The following is a 20,046-nucleotide window of genomic DNA, read 5'->3' on the forward strand; positions in this document are numbered from 1 at the left end:
TCTTACCTCACCATGGCAGACAACCCCTGGCTGAAATTCTCCCGGCAGAAAAGTTGGTTGATGATGGCCGCCTCTACTTGCTCTCCAGTGGTGCCGAGAAGGAGGTGCAGAACTTCCTTAGCCCCTCTGTAACCAAAGCAAGGCCACTTTTAGCAGGCGGGTCATCGCCACCCACTCCAATTCCTTCCCCATCCTTGCTCCCTAGCAGCAGCCTGAAGGAGAGCCTCCCTTGGAAAACCAAGCTGGACTGGCAACCCCCCGAGGTTGAAGGGAAAAAGACTCCATTGGCGCCTTTGCAACACACTACTCACCCGAGGAATTCCTGGTCGTAGTGGAAGTTGACTACCATCCCCAGGAGAGCGATCAGCAGCTGCGGGAAGTTCCGGCGCACAGCTGCCTTGTATACCTCCATCCTGAGGATGGCGTGCAACAGGCTGCTGAGATGTTGCTGGAAGAGAGAGAGGTGCAAGTCACTTTCCCTGCTTTTCTGCAGAATCCAGAAACCCCTCGATATTACCCTGGGAAGAAGGAAGCCAGAAAGCAGGTGGGTCGTCCTTACCACTTGGGTGGCAGATTCCGCCAAGGGGCTTTGGTAAAGCTGCTCGGCCATGAGATGGAGCAGTTGTTCTTGGTCGGCCGATGCCAAAAGCTCCTTCCATACTCTCTCGCAGTCTCTGTGAATGAAAAAACAAGAGCAATGGTCAGATTCAAGTCTTCTGCTTGCTGCCATGCCACACAGAGAGGAAATGGCAGCAAGGGCTTTCTGAGCAAGCCCTGCACCTTGCCAACCTTTCCCTTAGCCCAGTAGAACCTGCCTGGAGGGCTCCGTACCTGAAGGGAAACTGGAGGAGGTATGCAACCACTTTTGCCAGGTGTTGGGGTGGCATGATGGACAAAGCAAAGGCGGCCATGTTTCTGCCCTGCACTGTAGGCCCCTGGGTGATCTTATAGAAGGCCTCCAGCAGCACCTCCACCTGTCAGAGAAAAGGAGAGGGTTGCTGGGAGAGTACAAGGAAGCGGGGCTGTCTGCCGGCGGATCCCCCCACCCCTCATAGAAAGAGGGGCCCCCCTTGACCTGTGCCACCACAGCCATCTTCCTTCGAAGGTACCACTCAGGGTCCTTGGGAGTTTTGGACCCAGGCAGCTCCAGGGCGCCAGTTGCCCCCCTATCCATTCTTGGCCAAGAGAAGAAGCTTGCCAGTCTGCTCCCAGGAGGAGGAGGAGGAGGAGGAGGAGGAGGAGGAGGAGGAGGAGGAGGAGGAGGAGGAGGAGGAGGAGGATTCCCTATGGCTGGACCCATGTTTCTCAGGCCCCTTGGCTGAGGTTCCTGTCCTGACATTGCCAGGCCTCTCTAAACAAACATGTGTCCTGGCCACCCAGTGGCATGAGGTTGCCTCCCCTACAGCAGAAGAAGTGGAGAATCTTCTTCTCTCCTACCTTTGCAGACACCTTACCTCCACTTTTGTGCCGCTAAACTGCTTGATGAACTCTTGCAGCAAGTGGGAGATGTCCAAGGGGTTGAAGCTGCTCTCGACAACCAGATCGCTGGCCAGGAAGCACATGGCCTCCAAGAGCTGCTCCTCAGGAAGATAGGCACCAAAGACCTGAAGCAAGAGAGGAAGGTCAGAGATGCCCACAGGTCAGGGCTGGGGAGCAGAAAGCCCAGGTGCTGTCTCTGCGGAACCCAGAACATGTGGCTTGAGAGGCCGCTGTGCCTTGTGTGACAGCGACTTACCCTGGCAAGAGAGTAACAATTATTCAGGAACAATTCAGGAACCGCTCCTCCGGTGGATTGGAGGACCTTCCGAGCTCGGATGAGGAGTGTTTGGTTCCACGACGTTCGTGCCAGTGTCTCTGCAAAGGGAAACCAAAGGGTTAGTTCGGGCCTTGCTCACCCCACCCCATGCTGGAATGTATTCCTTCCAGTCTTACCTTCTTTGCGCCGCAGGATGGGCAGAAGATGGCAGAGGGCCTCTGCTGCCCGCTGCCTGCACTCCGGGTCTGGATCCAATGCAGACAGACAGGAAATGGCCACCAGTTGGCCAAGGGAGGATGCAGGAAGCGCTACCGATGGCTGAGAAGAGACCCAGAGAAATGACTGATAAGAGAAGAGACCCAGCACCATTTTCCCTATAACATTCTTATTAAATCTTCAAAAGATTCCCAAACATTTAGCATCCTATACAGAAAAAAACCCATTTCTTTTGACTTCCCACCCCTCTTTTCCTGATATTTGCTTTTTACTTCTTTTTACTCACTAGGATTTGCTCTGCTATGGCCCAGCTCTGTTCTAAAAATGGGTTATGTGCTGGGATGCCCGATTGTCCCTTGGGCACCTTGCAGGGTGGGCCTAGAAGGGGCAGCCTGAAGGCCTTGTCAGCCCTGCATGGTTGCAATGCTTCCCTTCAGTAACTCACATATTCCTGGATCTTCTGCAGGAGGGCGGAAAGATCTTGCAGCACCTTCCTTCGGATCTTCCCACTCTTCATCCTGGTGACGACATCCGTAAGTCTGGCCTTCAGCTGGTCCTTCCTGAAGCCGTCGGGAGGAGGATCAGCGGCACCCAGAGAGCCTGTGGTTGAGATGCTGAGGGGAGAGAGGAGTAGCACTTTTGTAAAAAGGTTTTATTGCCTTCCATCCTTCAAAGACCCCAAGCACCACCACCATAGAAATGGACCCGGGGGGGGGGCTTTTGAAAGCAATTGATTACTGGGGGGGGGGGAGTGGTTCACATAGCATTACCTTGCAAAAAGATCCTCATCTTCCAGGCTGATTACCGATATTTGATCTTCGTCGAAATCAATTCCCTGTCCATGAGATAAGAGAAACAGGAACATCAGAATGTGAAGAATGGATCAGACCCATTCATGTTCCTGTGCTGATCAGGAAAGCGCAGACGAGGTAGGTTGGGAAACAAACTGAAAATCTCTGTCCTCCATTTCCTTAGAGACCTTATTCATCCATCCATCCCTCCATTCATCCATTTGGAGCATTTGTACCCCTCTGTTAAGCCAAAAAGGCTCCAAGAGAGCCTTCCATGAAATGAAATGCAAGAAACTCCTAATGGCAGACTTCTCTTGTAATTAACAGTATGACAAACAGAAATACAACCCACAAGGAAAGGGGGCAAGGAGGGCAGAGGAAAAGACAACTCCCAAGCTCAGGCCCCAGTGTCTAGAATGCTGATCCAATGGCTGCCTCCAGATGACAGTTGGGGGAGAGGAGGCCTGAGGGAGCTGGCCTGTCTCAGCAGAGGCCATGGCGCTGTTTCCCATCCGCCAGGCCTCCTGTCTCTCTCTCCCTCGCCTGCACCTGGGAGCAGCCCTTCCCTGCCATGGACTGTGGACAGGTGGGCAGCAGGGCTCCCTGCCTCAGCTCTGCAGAAAAACCAGCTGCATCTGGCACCCCCTTCCCCTCCACTGGGCCAGCCGCTCCCCCTCTCTTTTCTTCTTCTTCCTCTGTTTTTCCCTTTCCCTGCAAACTGTAGTACAAAGAGAACATCCAGTATGTAGAAATAGAAAGGAAGCCTCTCCCACATTCACATGAACATAAATCAAAAGGAAGATTCAATCGACTGCAATATAGGACACTGAATTTCCCTTTTTGGCATTCCTTCTCCCCTTCCAAAGCTCAACCCTTTCTGTGACTTGGTATAGCTCTTTGCCAAACTTGGTGATACCATTAATCTAGGTTCCAGAGTTAAGTCCCCTGGCCATGGCAACCTCCACTTACCTCCAGGTTTCTTTGGGACGCCATCTTCTAATGTAGTGACTGAGCGAAGGTCACTACAGGCCACCTCTGCCAACCTCGAGATGCTGAGGATGCAGGAAGCTCTGTTCAAAGGGTCACAAGTTCCGTTGCTAGGCAACGTCAGTTGAGAATGTGGAATTCCCGGCCTCAGGGCCAAGGTTCTAAGAGACCGTCCGTGTGGCCTAGTGGTTAGAGCCATGCAACGCGAGGGTGATATTTATACGAGTTTGATACTTTTTTCTGTTCCTTGTATCCTGCTTTGCAGACTCTGGTTGTTTCCCAAAGCAGCTGGCATCGATTTCAAAGAGGAGGGGGGGGGGGAGAGAAGTCCTGTCCTCAGGTTAGGAAAGTCCAAAGACAAGACACCCAATGGAAGGGATGTGGAGGAAGAAGGCAGAGGAAGAGCCCCTTTCCCTTGGCCCAAGGAGAGGCCTGAGATGTCCCCAGGCAAGTCCTGTCCTGCTGGGGCCAAGCTCTTCTGGGACAGAGACGCAGCAACTGACCCTGTAGGCCTTCATGCCCAACACCAGGGGGGCTGTGGGGCTCAAGCCCCTTTCCGATTCCCCTGAGGGGCTTATCTGGCCCCACAGGCAGCAGCAGCAGGCAGTGCCTGGTAAAGGCTCCCCACCTGCTGAATTTCTGCCTGCCAGAAGAATCACAAGTGTGGAAACCCATCTAAAAGAGAAGGAAGGAAGGGGGAAGAGAGAACAAGATATTCTGCTTCTCTGAGAGCTCCCATATCAGAAATTGATGGTGCTTTAATGCCCAGGGAATGGCAGGTGGTGGTGGTGATTTCTTCAATCTGTATTTCTGACGGCCATTTCAGGGACAGAAGGCCTCCTTTGCAGCCTCCCCGCCATCCATTCTAGAGGTGGGAAGGAGCCCAGAGACCCTTGAGACCCCCCGGGCAGTGAGAGGCCGAGGGAGACGGAGCTTTGCAAGCAGAGGCTGCTGCTCCAGGAAAGGTCTGGCTGCTTCTCTGGGAGCCATTGGCAGCAGCAGCAGCAGCAGCAGCAGCAGCAGCAGCAGCAGCAGCAGCAGCAGCAGCAGCAGCAGCAGCAGCAGCAGCAGCAGCAGCTCCACCCACCCCAGAAGAGCCAGCTGGCTATTGGCTAGCCTGGAGCGTCCATCAGCCAGCTAGAGAGGGCGGACTCTTCTGGCGAGGTGCATAGCCAGGTAGGCTGCGCAAGACATGCAGGTTAGGGTGAGGGGGAAACTTGGACATTTGATTTCTATGGACTTCAAGAACATTCTCAAAGGGAGCAGGGGACTCTGTGTGCCCGAAAGGGAACCGACCCGTCTTTGAAAGGCCAGGTGGCCACCCCAGCTGGGGCTTTGCTTCTGGATGAGGCCCTTCTGGCTCCCAGCACTGTCCTGATGGTCAGGGAGCCTCTGTCCAGCCAGGCCTTGGGCAGCCCCTGATTCCCAAGGAGGACCTCCGGGCTCCCTGGCCCTTCTGGTTCTCCCTCCTCAGCCACCTGGGCCTTGGGACCTCGGCTGGAGACACCCAGGACTTGGCAGAGCCTCCCTCTGTCTCTGTGGCGTAGACTCTCCAAGTGTCCCTCTTTCCCAGGGACTGTCCAGGATTGACAGAAGCCGCCCCGCTTCCTGATTTCCTCATTTTCTTACCTCCACTGATGAGAGTCATGGTTTGGATGGGGGTCTTTTATCCATTTCCGCAGTCGCACAATCCATCAATCAGTAGCTGAACTGGGATCCACACAGTCACAAAAACAAAGGAACTGAAAAATCCTCAAAACCCAAACCACAAAATAAATAACAAAAACAAAAGCACTAAATGTAAGCTCCAAATATCACCTCGGAACACTGCAATCGGAAAGGGAAGGCTAGAATTACAGTGGGGGGAGGGGGGCGCACATGAGCAGCGCAACAGGAAACACAGGGGGACTCAAAACGGAGCATGTTCATCTTCCGATAAAAGTTTGAAACAACCGGAACACCTACTTCCAGTTTCGCAGCATTCGGGTTTCAAGTTGTTTATGAACTAAGCTGTTTGAAAAGCGAGGTACCACTGTATCGAAAAACTCCCCATAATGTGCCCACCTGCTCCTACCACCTGGAACTAAGGACCTGGGTTTCCAGATCAGAGGAAAGGACTTCAGGTCTGGTTTTCACTTCTGCTCCTTTCCTTTTTTTCTGGTTGAAAACAGCATCTTCAGGTATTCCAGTTGCTGATTGTGGTCCGACCTTGTCTTTTCTCCCCACCTTTAGCACACATATTCTCAGCAGAGGAAGCAGCTTCACGAGTCAGGGTTAGGAGCCGATTTATTGGAAAACTGACTAAGAGTTTGTTTTTAAACAAAGATCTCTGCTTGGAATGTAGTGATAAGCACAGATGATGCTCTGAAAGTGAAGGATTGGTTTTTCCCCAGGGTGCATGTCAGCTATGTGTGCACCTTAAGATTTGTGTAACCCTCATGCCAACTTCTGTTGCCCAGCGCCTGCAAGACCCATACTGTGACATCATAGAATGCTTGCAGTTTTTCTCATGACCCCCCCCCCCAAAGCAACTGCTCATCAGGAGCAGAAGTGAGCAGCTTCTCTGTTTCTCAGAAGAGGTAGCCCTGGGAGAGACAGGGGTTCAAATACCTCCTTACTCAGCTCTGAAGCTCACTGGGTGACCTGGGGCCAGGTTGTGGGGATTAAAGGAGAAGGCGAGAACTATGTATGCCATCTTGAGCTCCTTGGAGAAAATCCCAAGTGTGAAGAAGATTTTGCAGCTTGCATTTCGTTGTGAGTTTGTCCCTTGCCTCAAATTATTCCAAAACACGAGAAATGGATTAAAATGCCAAGTAATCCCATTTGAACTATTTCAAATTTTGAAGTCTCTATCCCAGAACCTGGAAGCGGGAATGAACATTAACAAACTGATATCACCAGGTTGAGAAGCATTGACATTGAAATGTATGTTTGATTAACATCGCCTGCATTGCAAAGGGGTTAGAATGGATGACCTTTAGGGGTCCCCTCCAGCTTTGCTGGAGTATTCTTTGTATTATTCTTTTAACTAAAATGAATCACAGAGAACACATGCGAAGTTATTGGAGGGGTTTGTGTGCAGGGAGAAGAATTTTATTTTTTTAACCTGCCTAATTTGGAGCAACGAGTAGTGTGGAGAAGTGCACAGCTCCAGTGTCCCCTTGTGGATCTAGCTTGTTAAATGCACACAATGATTTCTGTGCAGAATGCAGACACATCTGTGTGGCAGGCTGGTCCATCAGGGGAAGAGGCCTGCCCTCTACCTGGTTCAAATTAACCACTCATATTACTAATTTTCTCACTCCTTGTACAAACTCATGCTCCCTTGCTGATGGGGAAGCTGTTTTCTGGGAAAGCAAGTGGCCATGCTGTGGCTCCAGTGTCAGATTTAGAATCATAGAATCATAGAGTTGGAAGAGACCACAAGGGCCACCCAGTCCAACCCCCTGCCAAGCAGGAAACACCATCAAAGCATTCCTGACAGGTGGCTGTCAAGCCTCTGCTTAAAGACCTCCAAAGGAGGAGACTCCACCACACTCCTTGGCAGCAAATTCCACTGTCGAACAGCTCCTACTGTCAGGAAGTTCTTCCTAATGTTTAGGTGGAATCTTCTTTCTTGTAGTTTGAATCCATTGCTCCGTGTCCGCTTCTCTGGAGCAGCAGAAAACAACATTTCTCCCTCCTCTATATGACATCCTTTTATATATTTGAACATGGCTATCATATCACCCCTTAACCTTTTCTTTTCCAGGCTAAACATACCCCGCTCCCTAAGCTGTTCCTCATAAGGCATTGTTTCCTGGCCTTTTACCGCAGCGCCTGAATTGAGGCACACTACGACCTGTAGGGCAAGGGGGTGGCGTTTTGGGGTCCCCAGGCTCTTATGCTGGGCGAAGACCAGGAAGAAGCCATTGCGAGGTTCTGATACGGACTGAGCAGTCATGTTTCCCGATACTCTTGCACTGTAAATAGCATGCACAATAAAACTCAGAAAGAAATGACGGACTGGAGCGTCTTTACTCATGAGTAGCCGCAACCTTCTCTGAGGTTAGATTAGGGCAAAGGTTTCATCTGATTCAGCCAGACTAAATGTGCTTTTCTGTTCAGTGCCCCCTATGGACAGTAAGTACTACTACCGTGTTTCTCCAAAAATAAGACACCGTCTTATATTTATTTTTCCTAAAAAAAACCACACGATGGCTTATTTTCAGGGAATGTCTTTTTTATATTAAGTATGGTACAGTTTAACCTACAAGGTACAGTTTAACCTACAAGGTTAAACTGCGTATCACTATGGCTTATTTTCGGGGTATGGCTTATTTTCGGAGAAACACGGTATGTTATGTGGAAAGAGCAGAATCCACATGACATATTTTGGCCCTACCCTACCATCTGAAGTGAGCACAGCTATCATTCATTCTCCCCAAGGCCTCCTAGGAAGCAAGGGATCTCTTTAACAGAAATTAAACACACACACACACTCACACACTCACTCACACACACACACACACACCATTTGCCAAACTACAGTTCCTAGGAAAATATACGGTAATTGGCACAAAAGTTTGTAATGCCTAAATCTATGACTGGTCATAGTAATATGTTGTTACAAAAGTTGGTGCTGCCCCCACTCTCTGCCGAGCTGCAGCAAGATTCCTGGGGGTTCCGGGTGCCCACTCAGGGTCTGCAGTCCTTTGGAGAATTGAGACATGGCAGAGACTCTCGTGGCTTTAAGAATGATGGTTTCTTCACCTATTTACACCTTTGGTCTGCATGGAGGGAGTCCAGATCTTACAGCATGGTCATCTCAAGAGGGGCTTGACCCCCACAGCAGTGCAGCCGTGGAGACCAAGGCATCGCTCCCAGCCTGCCTGCAGCCAGCCTGCCCAAGATGGTGTCAGTTTGCATTTCTTGGTACAGAAAGTATTGATCTGATGTGTAGAGATATTTCCTTTTCTAATTAATTCAAGAGGGTTCTGGAAGCTTCTCTGTGTGAAAGAAACAAGCAGAAGGTTTCTGATGTTTGGGTTATTCCTTCAGAGAAGCTGAGTACAGCTGGTTTAAACTGGTCCTGACATGAGACAAAGGTTCTTGAGAGCAGAAGCAGTAAGGCCTACAAGGCCTACATAATCATTCAAACCTAAACCTGTTAACTGCTGTTAACAGCAAACTGCTAAGACACTGTGACTCGTGTCTCATCTTGGGTGATGACGCATTCTCCCTATAAAAATAGCCATCCTCTCTGTGGGCCTCAGTGACTCTGAGTGTGTGTGTGAGAGAGGGGGGGGGGGGGAGAGAGAGAGAGTCAGCGCCAGCCAGTGTGTGTGTTGTATTGTTGCAGACACAGTGGCTCCAGGGCTCTGGGACCAGGACATTCGCAGGGAAACCAAAGTGCTTGTTTACAAAGCTATTGTACTACCAACCTTACTATATGCTTGTGAAACATGGACCACTTATAAATGCCATCTCCAACTCCTCGAAAGATTCCATCAACGGTGTCTCCGAAAAACTTTACACATCACTTGGGAAGACAGGCGAACTAATATCAGTGTACTGGAAGAAGCAAAGATCACCAGTGTTGAAGCAATGATTCTTCAACATCAACTTCGTTGGACTGGTCATGTTGTGCGGATGCCTGATGATCATCTTCCAAAGCAACTACTCTATTCCGAACTTAAAAATGGAAAGCGTAATGCTGGTGGTCAACAAAAGAGGTTTAAAGACTGTCTCAAGGCAAATCTTTAAAAATGTAGTATAAACACTGACAACTGGGAAACCCTGGCCTGCGAGCGCTCCAGTTGGAGAACAGCCTTTACCAAAGGTGTCGTGGGCTTTGAAGAAACTCGATCTGTGCAAGGGAGAAACGTGCTAAGAGGAAGGCACGCTTGGGAAATCCACACCATGATCAACTCCCACCCAGAAGCCAGTGGGGACCACTGTGGAAGGACGTGTGGATCCAGAATTGGCCTCCAAAGTCACTTACGGACCCATTGTTAAAATCGTGTTTATGGAATAGAAGACAAACTTACTTGGCTACGAGTGATCGCCAAAGAAGAAGAAAATAAGAAATCACTAACTGTGCCTCTGTGAAGAGTCAGATAGCTGCTCTGAGCACTCTGTCTTTGCTCTTTAACTATGCTGTTTATGAACAGCTTTATTTTCTCAAGTAAAAGTTTTATTCTGTTTATGAAGAAGACTCTGCGCTGATTAATTTACCGCTGTGCGACAAAACTGGTCCCGTTATCTCTTTCTTTCAAGGTCATGCTGACTATAATAGTGAGGCCAGAAGGAGTCTGAGAATCCCACAACGTGTTTAAGTTTTTACTCTGCTAACTGTACGTTGAAGTTCTGCTCTGGATCAATATTGAGTAGAATCCATGACAGATGGATCCCTCAGGGTTCTGTCCTCTCCCCCATGCTTTTTAACATCTATATGAAGCCGCTGGGAGAGATCATCAGGGGGTTTGGGCTGGGTGTTCATAAGTATGTGGATGATACCCAGCTCTACCTCTCTTTTAAATTGGAACCAGTGAAGGTAGTGAAGGTCCTGTGTGAGTGTCTGGAGGCGGTCGGAGGATGGATGGTGGCTAACAGATTAAGGTTTAATCCTGACAAGACAGAAGTACTGTTTCTGTGGGACAGGGAGTGGATGGGTGTGGAGGATGCCCTGGTCCTGAATGGGGTAACTGTGCCCCTGAAGGACCAGGTGCACAGCCTGGGAGTCATTTTGGACTCTCAGCTGTCCATGGAGGCACAGGTCAATTCTGTGTCCAGGGCAGCTGTTTATCAGCTCCATCTGGTACGCAGGCTGAGACCCTACCTGCCCATCGACTGTTTAGCCAGAGTGGTGCATGCCCTGGTTATCTCCTGCTTGGACTACTGAAGGCAGCCCAGTTTAGGGAAGTTTTTAATGTTTGGTGTTGCTTTTTTATTATTTACATTCCGTTGGGAGCTGCCCAGAGTGTCTGGGGAAACCCAGCCAGCTGGGCGGGGTATAAATATGATGATGATGATGATGATGATGTTGTTGTTGTTGTCCCATTCTTTCTTCTTCCTTCTTCCCAGAACACCCTGCTTAAAACTCCTTGTTCCTGCCAAACCCCCAGTCTCTGTCCCACCTCAGGGCAAAGGGGAAGGACAGTTCTCTTGCAATGCCAGTGGCTCTCAGTGGCCCTGTGCTGTTTCTGAATGGCCCTCACTTGGCCAGGTCGTTTTGCATATGCTAGCCCAGGAATTCCTCTGCAGCTTGTATTTCTCCCTTCACATCCCAAATAATCAAAATCCTACCATTTATTAATTTATAGGGTTTAGGGAGGCCCCCATTCCAAATTTATAACAATATTTTATTATTCCACAGAGTCCTGTTGCACTCACGTTCCGCTTGTGGGCTTTGCAGAGCCATGTGGCTGACCACTTTGAGAAAAGGATATTGAATGTCTCTTATTCTTCACTGTAACTGTGAGGCACCCCCTTTCCATCAGGACCCTTCAGAAGATGCAAGACCAACCCCAGGCATTGTGCTGCCTGAGGCAAAGGACAAAATGGCACAGCATACACCCATTCCACATAGAGTAGCGAATTCTACTTCTGTTTTTGCAATGAGGCACTGCCCTGTCACTGAGGGAGATCAGCAGGGTGGTTATAATAAGGTTATCATATTTTTTTCAATGAATCCGCTAACACACACACACACACACACCACAACTATTAATAAAACAAAACATTGTGGTTTGCTTGCCAGTGACACATTTAGCGTCATGTGCTGTGAGTTTCCATGCAACCTTTGCTCTTGGCTCTCCCTATTTTCTTTTCTTTGTTGAAGATGCTTCTCAGTCTGCTGTGTGATGCTGAAAACTCTGTGCCATTTTCCTTCATCTCCAGATTGCTACATTTCGCTGCCTGGAGCAAAAGAAAGCAAAGGCAGAGATCCATGCTTTCTTCAAACAGAAAAGCCCCAGATGACACAACATGAATCAGGTGGAGATCCAGCTGTTCTTCTTGGTGTTGGTTCAAGGTTGAGGGGATGGGTGGTGTTCCCTGAAATGCGCCTGCTGTTCTGCTTCCTTGTTTTCCACTTTAGCAGTTTCTTGGTAGGCACTGAATGTTCCACCTTCTGCTGTCCTCTGATAGGGAAAGTCTGCTCCTAGCTTTGCAAAAAACTAGCATGAACTAATTGAAGCATTAGAAGTGGGAACACTTTTTTTGGGGGGGACACTTCTATGTATTACAACACCACCCCACAGCCTCCAACATGAGGTCATGAGCAGCATGAAGCCCGAAACCTCCACTACACTGCTGGTACACTGCAAAGAGGTGACAAAACACACCAAATAGGTGGTGGAACTCAGTTCCAGTGAGTTCCGGCTGGGAAACACGTTAAAGTTAAATTAAAATATAAATAACATTAGCTGTTAAAAATGCACTTTAGAAAATAAATCAACAAACAAAAAACCCCAATTTTGCATATCTGGATAAACTGGCCAAAATAAAAAAAAATTCATCAAGTGCCGGAAGCCGTACTATACAATGAAGGGAGTGCCATAGTGCTGGTTGCTGCCGCCCGGGCAATTCTACATCTCAATGAACAGAAGTAGCTTTTGGACATGTGGGTGATGCAATTGCTTGCGAGGTCATGGCTTGAGGTCTATTTTTTGCAAGACAGACACTTTCCAAGACATGTTCTTGGCACCTTCCCAGTTTTGCCATCAAATTAACAGAGGCCTAGATTGGGTAATGCTCTAAATAGAGTAAAAACCCCAGTCTGATTAATTAAAATGAAGAGGACTGGATCTTGTGTGTGTTACAGCACATGTCACAATTCAATAGCTGAATATTAATTTTCATCCAGATTTCCAAGCCACAAAACCCTTTCATCTTCACATTTCAATACAGGTAGCTTTTCATTCTCATCCTTGTGACAACCTTATTCGGTAGGTGTCAGGGGGCTCCCACAGGGTCCATGGGAGGAGGTGGAAGGGAGATCGGGATACAGGGAGCCCCGGCCCCTCCTCTCCAGTAGCACCTCTTCCAGCTGGGAAAGCAGCAACGCCTCCAGTGGCGAGGAGAGGGAGCTGGTCAGCACGGGGAGGAGGGAGCTCAAGGATGCTGGCTTGGAGCCCTTGCGCCACCTTCGCCCAGAGGGCTCAGAGAGGGAGACGCCACTTCTGTCGCCCCAATTACACAGCGGGCTCAAACGCAAAGAGGGTAGGAGGAGATTGGGGGTGCCTAAGATATTTTGCTGGGCGCGTAACCGGAAAAGGGCACTCCCGGCTTCTGCTAGTGACTGAGACCGTCATGAACTTGTAGCTCTGCACTGGACATAATATGCGCCATAAACCTGTAAATGTCAGGTTGGACTTTGGCGTCGTTACTTGTGAGCAACCACCAGACGATCCTGACAGCAGGTTATTAATTGGCTGTTTCTCAGATGAGAAATAGGTTGAACAACAGGCTCTGGTCCATCACTTAGACATATGTCTCTGGCCAAAGGAACAATTAGTGACCTCAAAATTCTTGGCTTCCAGTGATAATGACAATACCAGAGAGAATGTGGTTCAATGGTTACAGCAGCCTTTTGGTGCCCTCTAGGTGTTTATGGACATTTGTTGTTGTTGTTGTTTAGTCGTGTTTGACTCTTCGTGACCCCATGGACCAGAGCACGCCAGGCACTCTTGTCTTCCACTGCCTCCCGCAGTTTGGTTAAACTCATGTTGGTAGCTTTGAGAACACTGTCCAACCATCTCGTCCTCTGTCATCCCCTTCTCCTTGTGCCCTCAATCTTTCCCAACATCAAGGTCTTTTCCAGGGAGTCTTCTCTTCTCATGAGGTGGCCAAAGTATTGGAGCCTCAGCTTCACGATCTGTCCTTCCAGTGAGCACTCAGGGCTGATTTCCTTCAGAATGGATAGGTTTGATCTTCTCGCAGTTCATGGGACTCTCAAGAGTCTCCTGCAGCACCATAATTCAAAAGCAGCAATTCTTTGGCGATCAGCCTTCTTTATGGTCCAGCTCTCACTTCCATACATCACCTTGTCGGCAAGGTGATGTCTCTGCTTTTTAAGATGCTGTCTAGGTTTGTCATTGCTTTTCGCCCAAGAAGCAGGCATCTTTTAATTTTGTGATTGCTGTCACCATCTGCAGTGATCATGGAACCCAAGAAAGTAAAATCACTCACTGCCTCCATTTCTTCCCCTTCTATTTGCCAGGAGGTGATGGGACCAGTGGCCATGATCTTAGTTTTTTTGATGTTGAGCTTCAGACCATATTTTGCGCTCTCCTCTTTCACCCTCATTAAAAAGCTCTTTAATTCCTCCTCACTTTCTGCCATCAAGGTTGTGTCATCAGCATACCTGAGGTGATATTTCTTCCGGCAATCTTAATTCCATCTTGGGATTCATCCAGCCCAGCCTTTCGCATGTTGAATTCTGCATATAAGTTAAATAAGCAGGGAGACAATATACAGCCTTGTCGTACTCCTTTCCCAATTTTGAACCAATCAGTTATTCCATGTCCAGTTCTAACTGTAGCTTCTTGTCCCACATAGAGATTTCTCAGGAGACAGATGAGGTGATCAGGCGCTCCCATTTCTTTAAGAACTTGCCATAGTTTGCTGTGATTTACACTGTCAAAGGCTTTTGTGTAGTAAATGAAGGAGAAGTAGATGTTTTTCTGGAACTCTCTAGCTTTCTCCATAATCCAGTGCAAGTTTGCAATTTGGTCTCTGGTTCCTGTGCCCCTTCGAAATCCAGCTTGCACTTCTGGGAGTTCTCGGTCCACATGCTGCTTAAGTCTGCCTTGTAGAATTTTAAGCATAACCTTGCTAGCATGTGAAATGAGTGCAATTGTGCGGTAGTTGGGGCATTCTTTGGCACTGCCCTTCTTTGGGATTGGGATGTAGACTGATCTTCTCCAGTCCTCTGGCCACTGCTGAGTTTTCCAAACTTGCTGTCATATTGAATGTAGCACCTTAACAGCATCATCTTTTAAAATTTTAAATAGTTCAGCTGGAATATCATCACTTCCACTGGCCTTTTTATTAGCAGTGCTTTCTAAGGCCCATTTGACTTCACTCTCCAGGATGTCTGGCTCAAGGTCAGCAACCACACTACCTGGGGTGTACAAGACTTCCATATCTTATTGATGTCTTCTGCTTCTGTTAGGTCCTTCCCACTTTTGTCCTTTATTATAGAAATCTTTATATGAAATGTTCCTTTCATATCTCCAATTTTCTTGAACAGATCTCTGGTTTTATGGACATTAGGAGAGAGAGAAGGGAAGGGAAAGGCCCATACAATGAAAGGCTGGAAAACTGGAATGAGTGGAAGATGTTGACCATTTTTGGTGTAGGCTGGGTGCCAGGGTTGGAATTAGACACAGGTCAGGACAAAAGGCACAGGGCTCCATTGTCAGTAAAGTTAACTCTTTATTCAAGGAAACGGCATACAACTCAGCAACCCTTCCCTGCAGGTCTTGCCCATAAGGAGCAGTTGTCAGGACTGAAAGTATCTGCCTTCCACCCTCTCTAGGGCTCCTCCTCCTCTCCTGGATGTTTCCCAAGCAGTCTCAAGTTGTGTCTGTGAACCTCTGGTCTGCCCTCCTCATTTCTCTGTGCATTCTTGGAGATGGGGAGGAAGCTTGTCACAGCAGGAGAGGGAGACTTCAGCACCCTCTGCTTCAGCCTTGGAGTCTGATCTGCTCCCTGTCACCTGCTCTTCCTGCTCACTAAATCATGTTGCCCCTTCAACATCCAACACCTCCCAGTCATTTCCCTCTGACCTCTCCTCAGTGTCTCACCACCAATCCCCTGGCTCTGAGCCTTCCTCCTCTGGGGGTTCCTTTGGGGGTCTCAAGGTGATTGCAATAACAGCCATAGGAAAGTCCCAAAATAAAACAACACCAGAAAGGGCATTCCACAAGTGGATGTCAGAAGCAGGTCAGCAAAAATTCACACAGCATCAGTGAAGTTAACTGGCTCTGGTTGGGGGGGGGCAGAACCTCAGATTTGTATTGTTTTGTATTAATTTTTATTTATTACTAGCTGTACCCGGCCACGCGTTGCTGTGGCTCAGTCTGTTAAATTGAGAAGAAAGAGAAGAGAAGCTGGACGTTTCCAAGATGGTATTTTGTTTGCCACCACCCCCCCCAGGGTTGGTCATCTGTCTCCCCTCCTTAAGGCCGCTCCTTTTGTGTCCAGTGGGGGTTTCTGCTTCTGCACGGCTCTCCACCTTTTTTATGGAAAGTTGTTTTGGTCCCGTCCTCCCCACACCCAGCTAAACCCTACCTCCACTCAACTCAGTCTGCAGTTTTGCTCTTGTCCAGCGGGGGTTCCCTGGAAACCTGAGCTGAGCTGCTTTGGAGAGGGAAATTTTGGAACCTGCAGTACCAGTGGAGTCGTCACTAGAGGGCGTTGTTTTGCAACCTTTCTTGTACCTGTTTTTCTTGTTTTTCTCAAAAAGTATGTTTTTACCTGTGACAGGTGTGAGATCTGTATAATCTAAGTATATGCAAACACTCCCATATTTGCATGGAACGTTGTGTCAAAATTTCAACTCAATCGGTCAAGCGGTTCCGGAGGTAGCTGGATGCGTACGAATGGAGACCTTTTACACACACACACACACACACACACACACACTATATATATATATATATATATATATATATATATATATATATATATATATATGGAGGGGCAGCTGCCACCCATGCACCCCAGGATTGAAGTTCTCTACTCCTGGTTTAGCCCTTGCAAGCTTTGTACCAGGATTTTTCTATGGTGATTCAGCACAGCACCAATTTATAAGGAAGATGCCTATTCTTCATCATTTATTCATGTATGAAGTGAAGCTATTATGGAAAGCGACATGGATTTTATCAGGAAAAGGGTCTAGTTTTCTGCCTTATCCTACTTTTCTCTCTCGGTCTATAATTAAAATCTTTTCTCTTCCCCCTCCCCCCATAGCTAATCAGTATGCAGTTAACGAGAGGAGTGCAGCTTTTGTTAGGATGCAATGATATTGTGGAGGATTCTTTATGTGAAATGCATGCTCTCAACCATTAACTAGGCAGTAATTTCAAGCGAACTGGATACAGGAAACACTTTGACATTGTTGTGGTTAATGAGTCGCTCGTTAACAATGTGCATTTGTCATCAACTACATTAGAATAATTATTTCATTGGGGAACAGTGAACAATTTATTCATTGTCCCATAATAACCATTATTATTATTGGCCTTTTCTAAAAGTGCTGTCTAGTTTTCAGGATGGATGTCCTCAAAACTGGTAGTATTTGGGGAGGTTTCACCTCCACACGCTGGTGAATTTAGTATGCCATGTTTACTTCGTTAGGATAAATCATGCTGGGATATTGCCCAAGTATGATCTCATAGACAATATGAATATATTACTGGTGCGACAGATGTGAAGCTACTGATGATAGTTAGGTCATGTATCTTGTGTCAATAGCATATTTGCTGCACTAACAGCACTGTGTGTAGGTTTCGGAACTTGGGGAGGGGTGGTGGTATAAAGGGTTGCTGAGTTGTATGCCGTTTCCTTGAATAAAGAGTTAACTTTACTGACAATGGAGCCCTGTGCCTTTTGTCCTGACCTGTGTCTAATTCCAACCCTGGCACCCAGCCTACACCAAAAATGGTCAACATCTTCCACTCATTCCAGTTTTCCAGCCTTTCATTGTATGGGCCTTTCCCTTCCCTTCTCTCTCTCCTAATGTCCATACAACCAGAGATCTGTTCAAGAAAATTGGAGATATGAAAGGAACATTTCATATAAAGATTACTATAATAAAGGACAAAAGTGGGAAGGACCTAACAGAAGCAGAAGACATCAATAAGATATGGAAGTCTTGTACACCCCAGGTAGTGTGGTTGCTGACCTTGAGCCAGACATCTTGCAGAGTGAAGTCAAATGGGCCTTAGAAAGCACTGCTAATAACAAGGCCAGTGGAAGTGATGATATTCCAGCTGAACTATTTAAAATTTTAAAAGATGATGCTGTTAAGGTGCTACACCCAATATGCCAGCAAGTTTGGAAAACTCAGCAATGGCCAGAGGATTGGAGAAGATCAGTCTACATCCCAATTCCAAAGAAGGGCAGTGCCAAAGAATGCTCCAACTACCGCACAATTGCGCTCATTTCACACGCTAGCAAGGTTATGCTTAAAATTCTACAAGGCAGGCTTAGACAGTATGTGGACCGAGAACTCCCAGAAGTGCAAGCTGGATTTCGAAAGGGCAGAGGAACCAGAGACCAAATAGCAAACATGCGCTGGATTATGGAGAAAGCTAGAGAGTTCCAGAAAAACGTCTACTTCTGCTTCATTGACTATGCAAAAGCCTTTGACTGTGTTGACCACAGCAAACTATGGCAAGTTCTTAAAGAAATGGGAGTGCCTGATCACCTCATCTGTCTCCTGAGAAATCTCTATGTGGGACAAGAAGCTACAGTTAGAACTGGACATGGAATAACTGATTGGTTCAAAATTTCTTCCGGCAATCTTAATTCCTGCTTGGGATTCATCTAGTCCAGCCTTTCGCATGATGAATTCTGCATATAAGTTAAATAAGCAGGGAGACAATACACAACCTTGTCGTACTCCTTTCCCAATTTTGAACCAATCAGTTATTCCATATCCAGTTCTAACTGTAGCTTCTTGTCCACTGCCGAACAGCTCTTACTGTCAGGAAGTTCTTCCTAATGTTTAGGTGGAATCTTCTTTCTTGAAGTTTTAATCCATTGCTCCGTGTCCGCTTCTCTGGAGCAACAGAAAACAATCCTTCTCCTTCCTCCATATGACATCCTTTCATATATTTGAACATGGCTATCATATCACCCCTTAACCTTCTCTTCTCCAGGCTAAACATACCCAGCTCCCTAAGCCGTTCCTCATAAGGCATCGTTTCCAGGCCTTTGACCATTTTGGTTGCCCTCTTCTGGACACGTTCCAGCTTGTCAGTATCCTTCTTGAACTGTGGTGCCCAGAACTGGACACAGTACTCCAGGTGAGGTCTGACCAGAGCAGAATACAGTGGTACTATTACTTCCCTTGGAACTGCTCTTGGATACATGAGGAACAATTTGCTCTCTGCCATTTTAGTGGGCTCCAATCTCTCTTCTCTGGGCTTGCAGAGTCTCTTGCTGATGCCTGATTGGCCAGCTCATTAGCAGACCTGTTCTTGGATGGTTATCACCCACTTGGTACCCTGGGAAGCCAGCCTTTCCTCTCATCTGTTATGGTTAAGGAGCAGAGAGTACAGTGCTGATTCGGACTAATAGCACCCACAGGGATCATTGCTGTACTGATAGCCCCAAAATATCTCATTTCAATAAGACAAAGTGCCCTTTTATCCCCAGGATGCAAAAAGTAAGACCCAGTGACTCCTTGGACTGTAAATCATTTCAGCCTTTTAAGATGATGACAGCACTTCTGCTCCATCCAAAGGAGACAGTCCTTTGTTTTGAGGGTTTTTTTTGGGGGGGGGGGGAGTTGATTAAGTTACAGAATGAATGCAATAGATGTGTTGAATCTATAGCATTATAACCACCACTGAATACATGCAAGCCTTTCTTTGCACTCCTAGCCTTGATATGAACATGCTTTTGCAAGGGAGGGAAAGACAGGCAGAAACCCTTGAAAGAAATGAAGAGAGTGTGTGTATGAATATAAATCAATATAATTATAAATGTATATAGTCTGAGTGGAGCAGCCTCCACGGCATGCATAGCCAAACTCTTCCAATAGTTAGTGATCCTCTCTCCTCCTGATGCTTTATTTATCCCACAAGCCCTCCCCCGATACACTGAAGACTGTTTTCAGGGAGGATCCCCTTATGGTTCCTATACTTATTTATTCATTTCTATTTATCACTTAATTTGTATTGGATTGTGTGGTGCTGTTCTCCTTCCCACCCCCACCCTGCTTCAGGAAATAAAATTACTGTGTTGTTGTTAAGTTAGTAACATGAGGTAGGGAGGCAAGCTAGCATCCCAGCCAACCCCCCTTATTTTCTCCCATGTAAGTGAATGGTGCTATTTACTCATATATGGAAATGGTCAATGTTGCATTAAGAAAACCAGGTTGCAAGGAATGCCCACCCCCACTCACAATAACCAGCACCCCCAGCATGCATCATCAACAACAGTCTTGTAGGGAAGTACACAATAGTTCTCTCCTTCACGGAGCCCTCAGGCACATTGTGCATTACCTCCCTGCTTTGCTCTTTATTCCTTGCATACCCCACCCATTTTAAGGACTGGCACTTTGCCAGCTCTGTAATA

General features: G+C 47.5%; 1 protein-coding gene across 1 annotated transcript; it reads right to left on the reverse strand.

Moving 5' to 3' along the window:
- Positions 1-2: 2 nt before the first annotated feature.
- LOC132593185 (uncharacterized) lies at positions 3-3,756 on the reverse strand. The gene is made up of 10 exons (XM_060282710.1): positions 3,733-3,756; positions 2,743-2,807; positions 2,418-2,586; positions 1,933-2,074; positions 1,736-1,854; positions 1,455-1,604; positions 736-974; positions 560-674; positions 312-448; positions 3-126 (listed from the first exon to the last, which is right to left on the reverse strand). The coding sequence occupies exons 1-10, from the start codon at positions 3,754-3,756 to the stop codon at positions 3-5; spliced, it is 1,284 nt and encodes a 427-aa protein (XP_060138693.1).
- Between the last annotated feature and the right edge of the window lie 16,290 nt (positions 3,757-20,046).

Source organism: Zootoca vivipara, chromosome 14 (genome assembly GCF_963506605.1).
Source record: "Zootoca vivipara chromosome 14, rZooViv1.1, whole genome shotgun sequence".
Classification (NCBI taxonomy): Eukaryota; Metazoa; Chordata; class Lepidosauria; order Squamata; family Lacertidae; genus Zootoca; species Zootoca vivipara.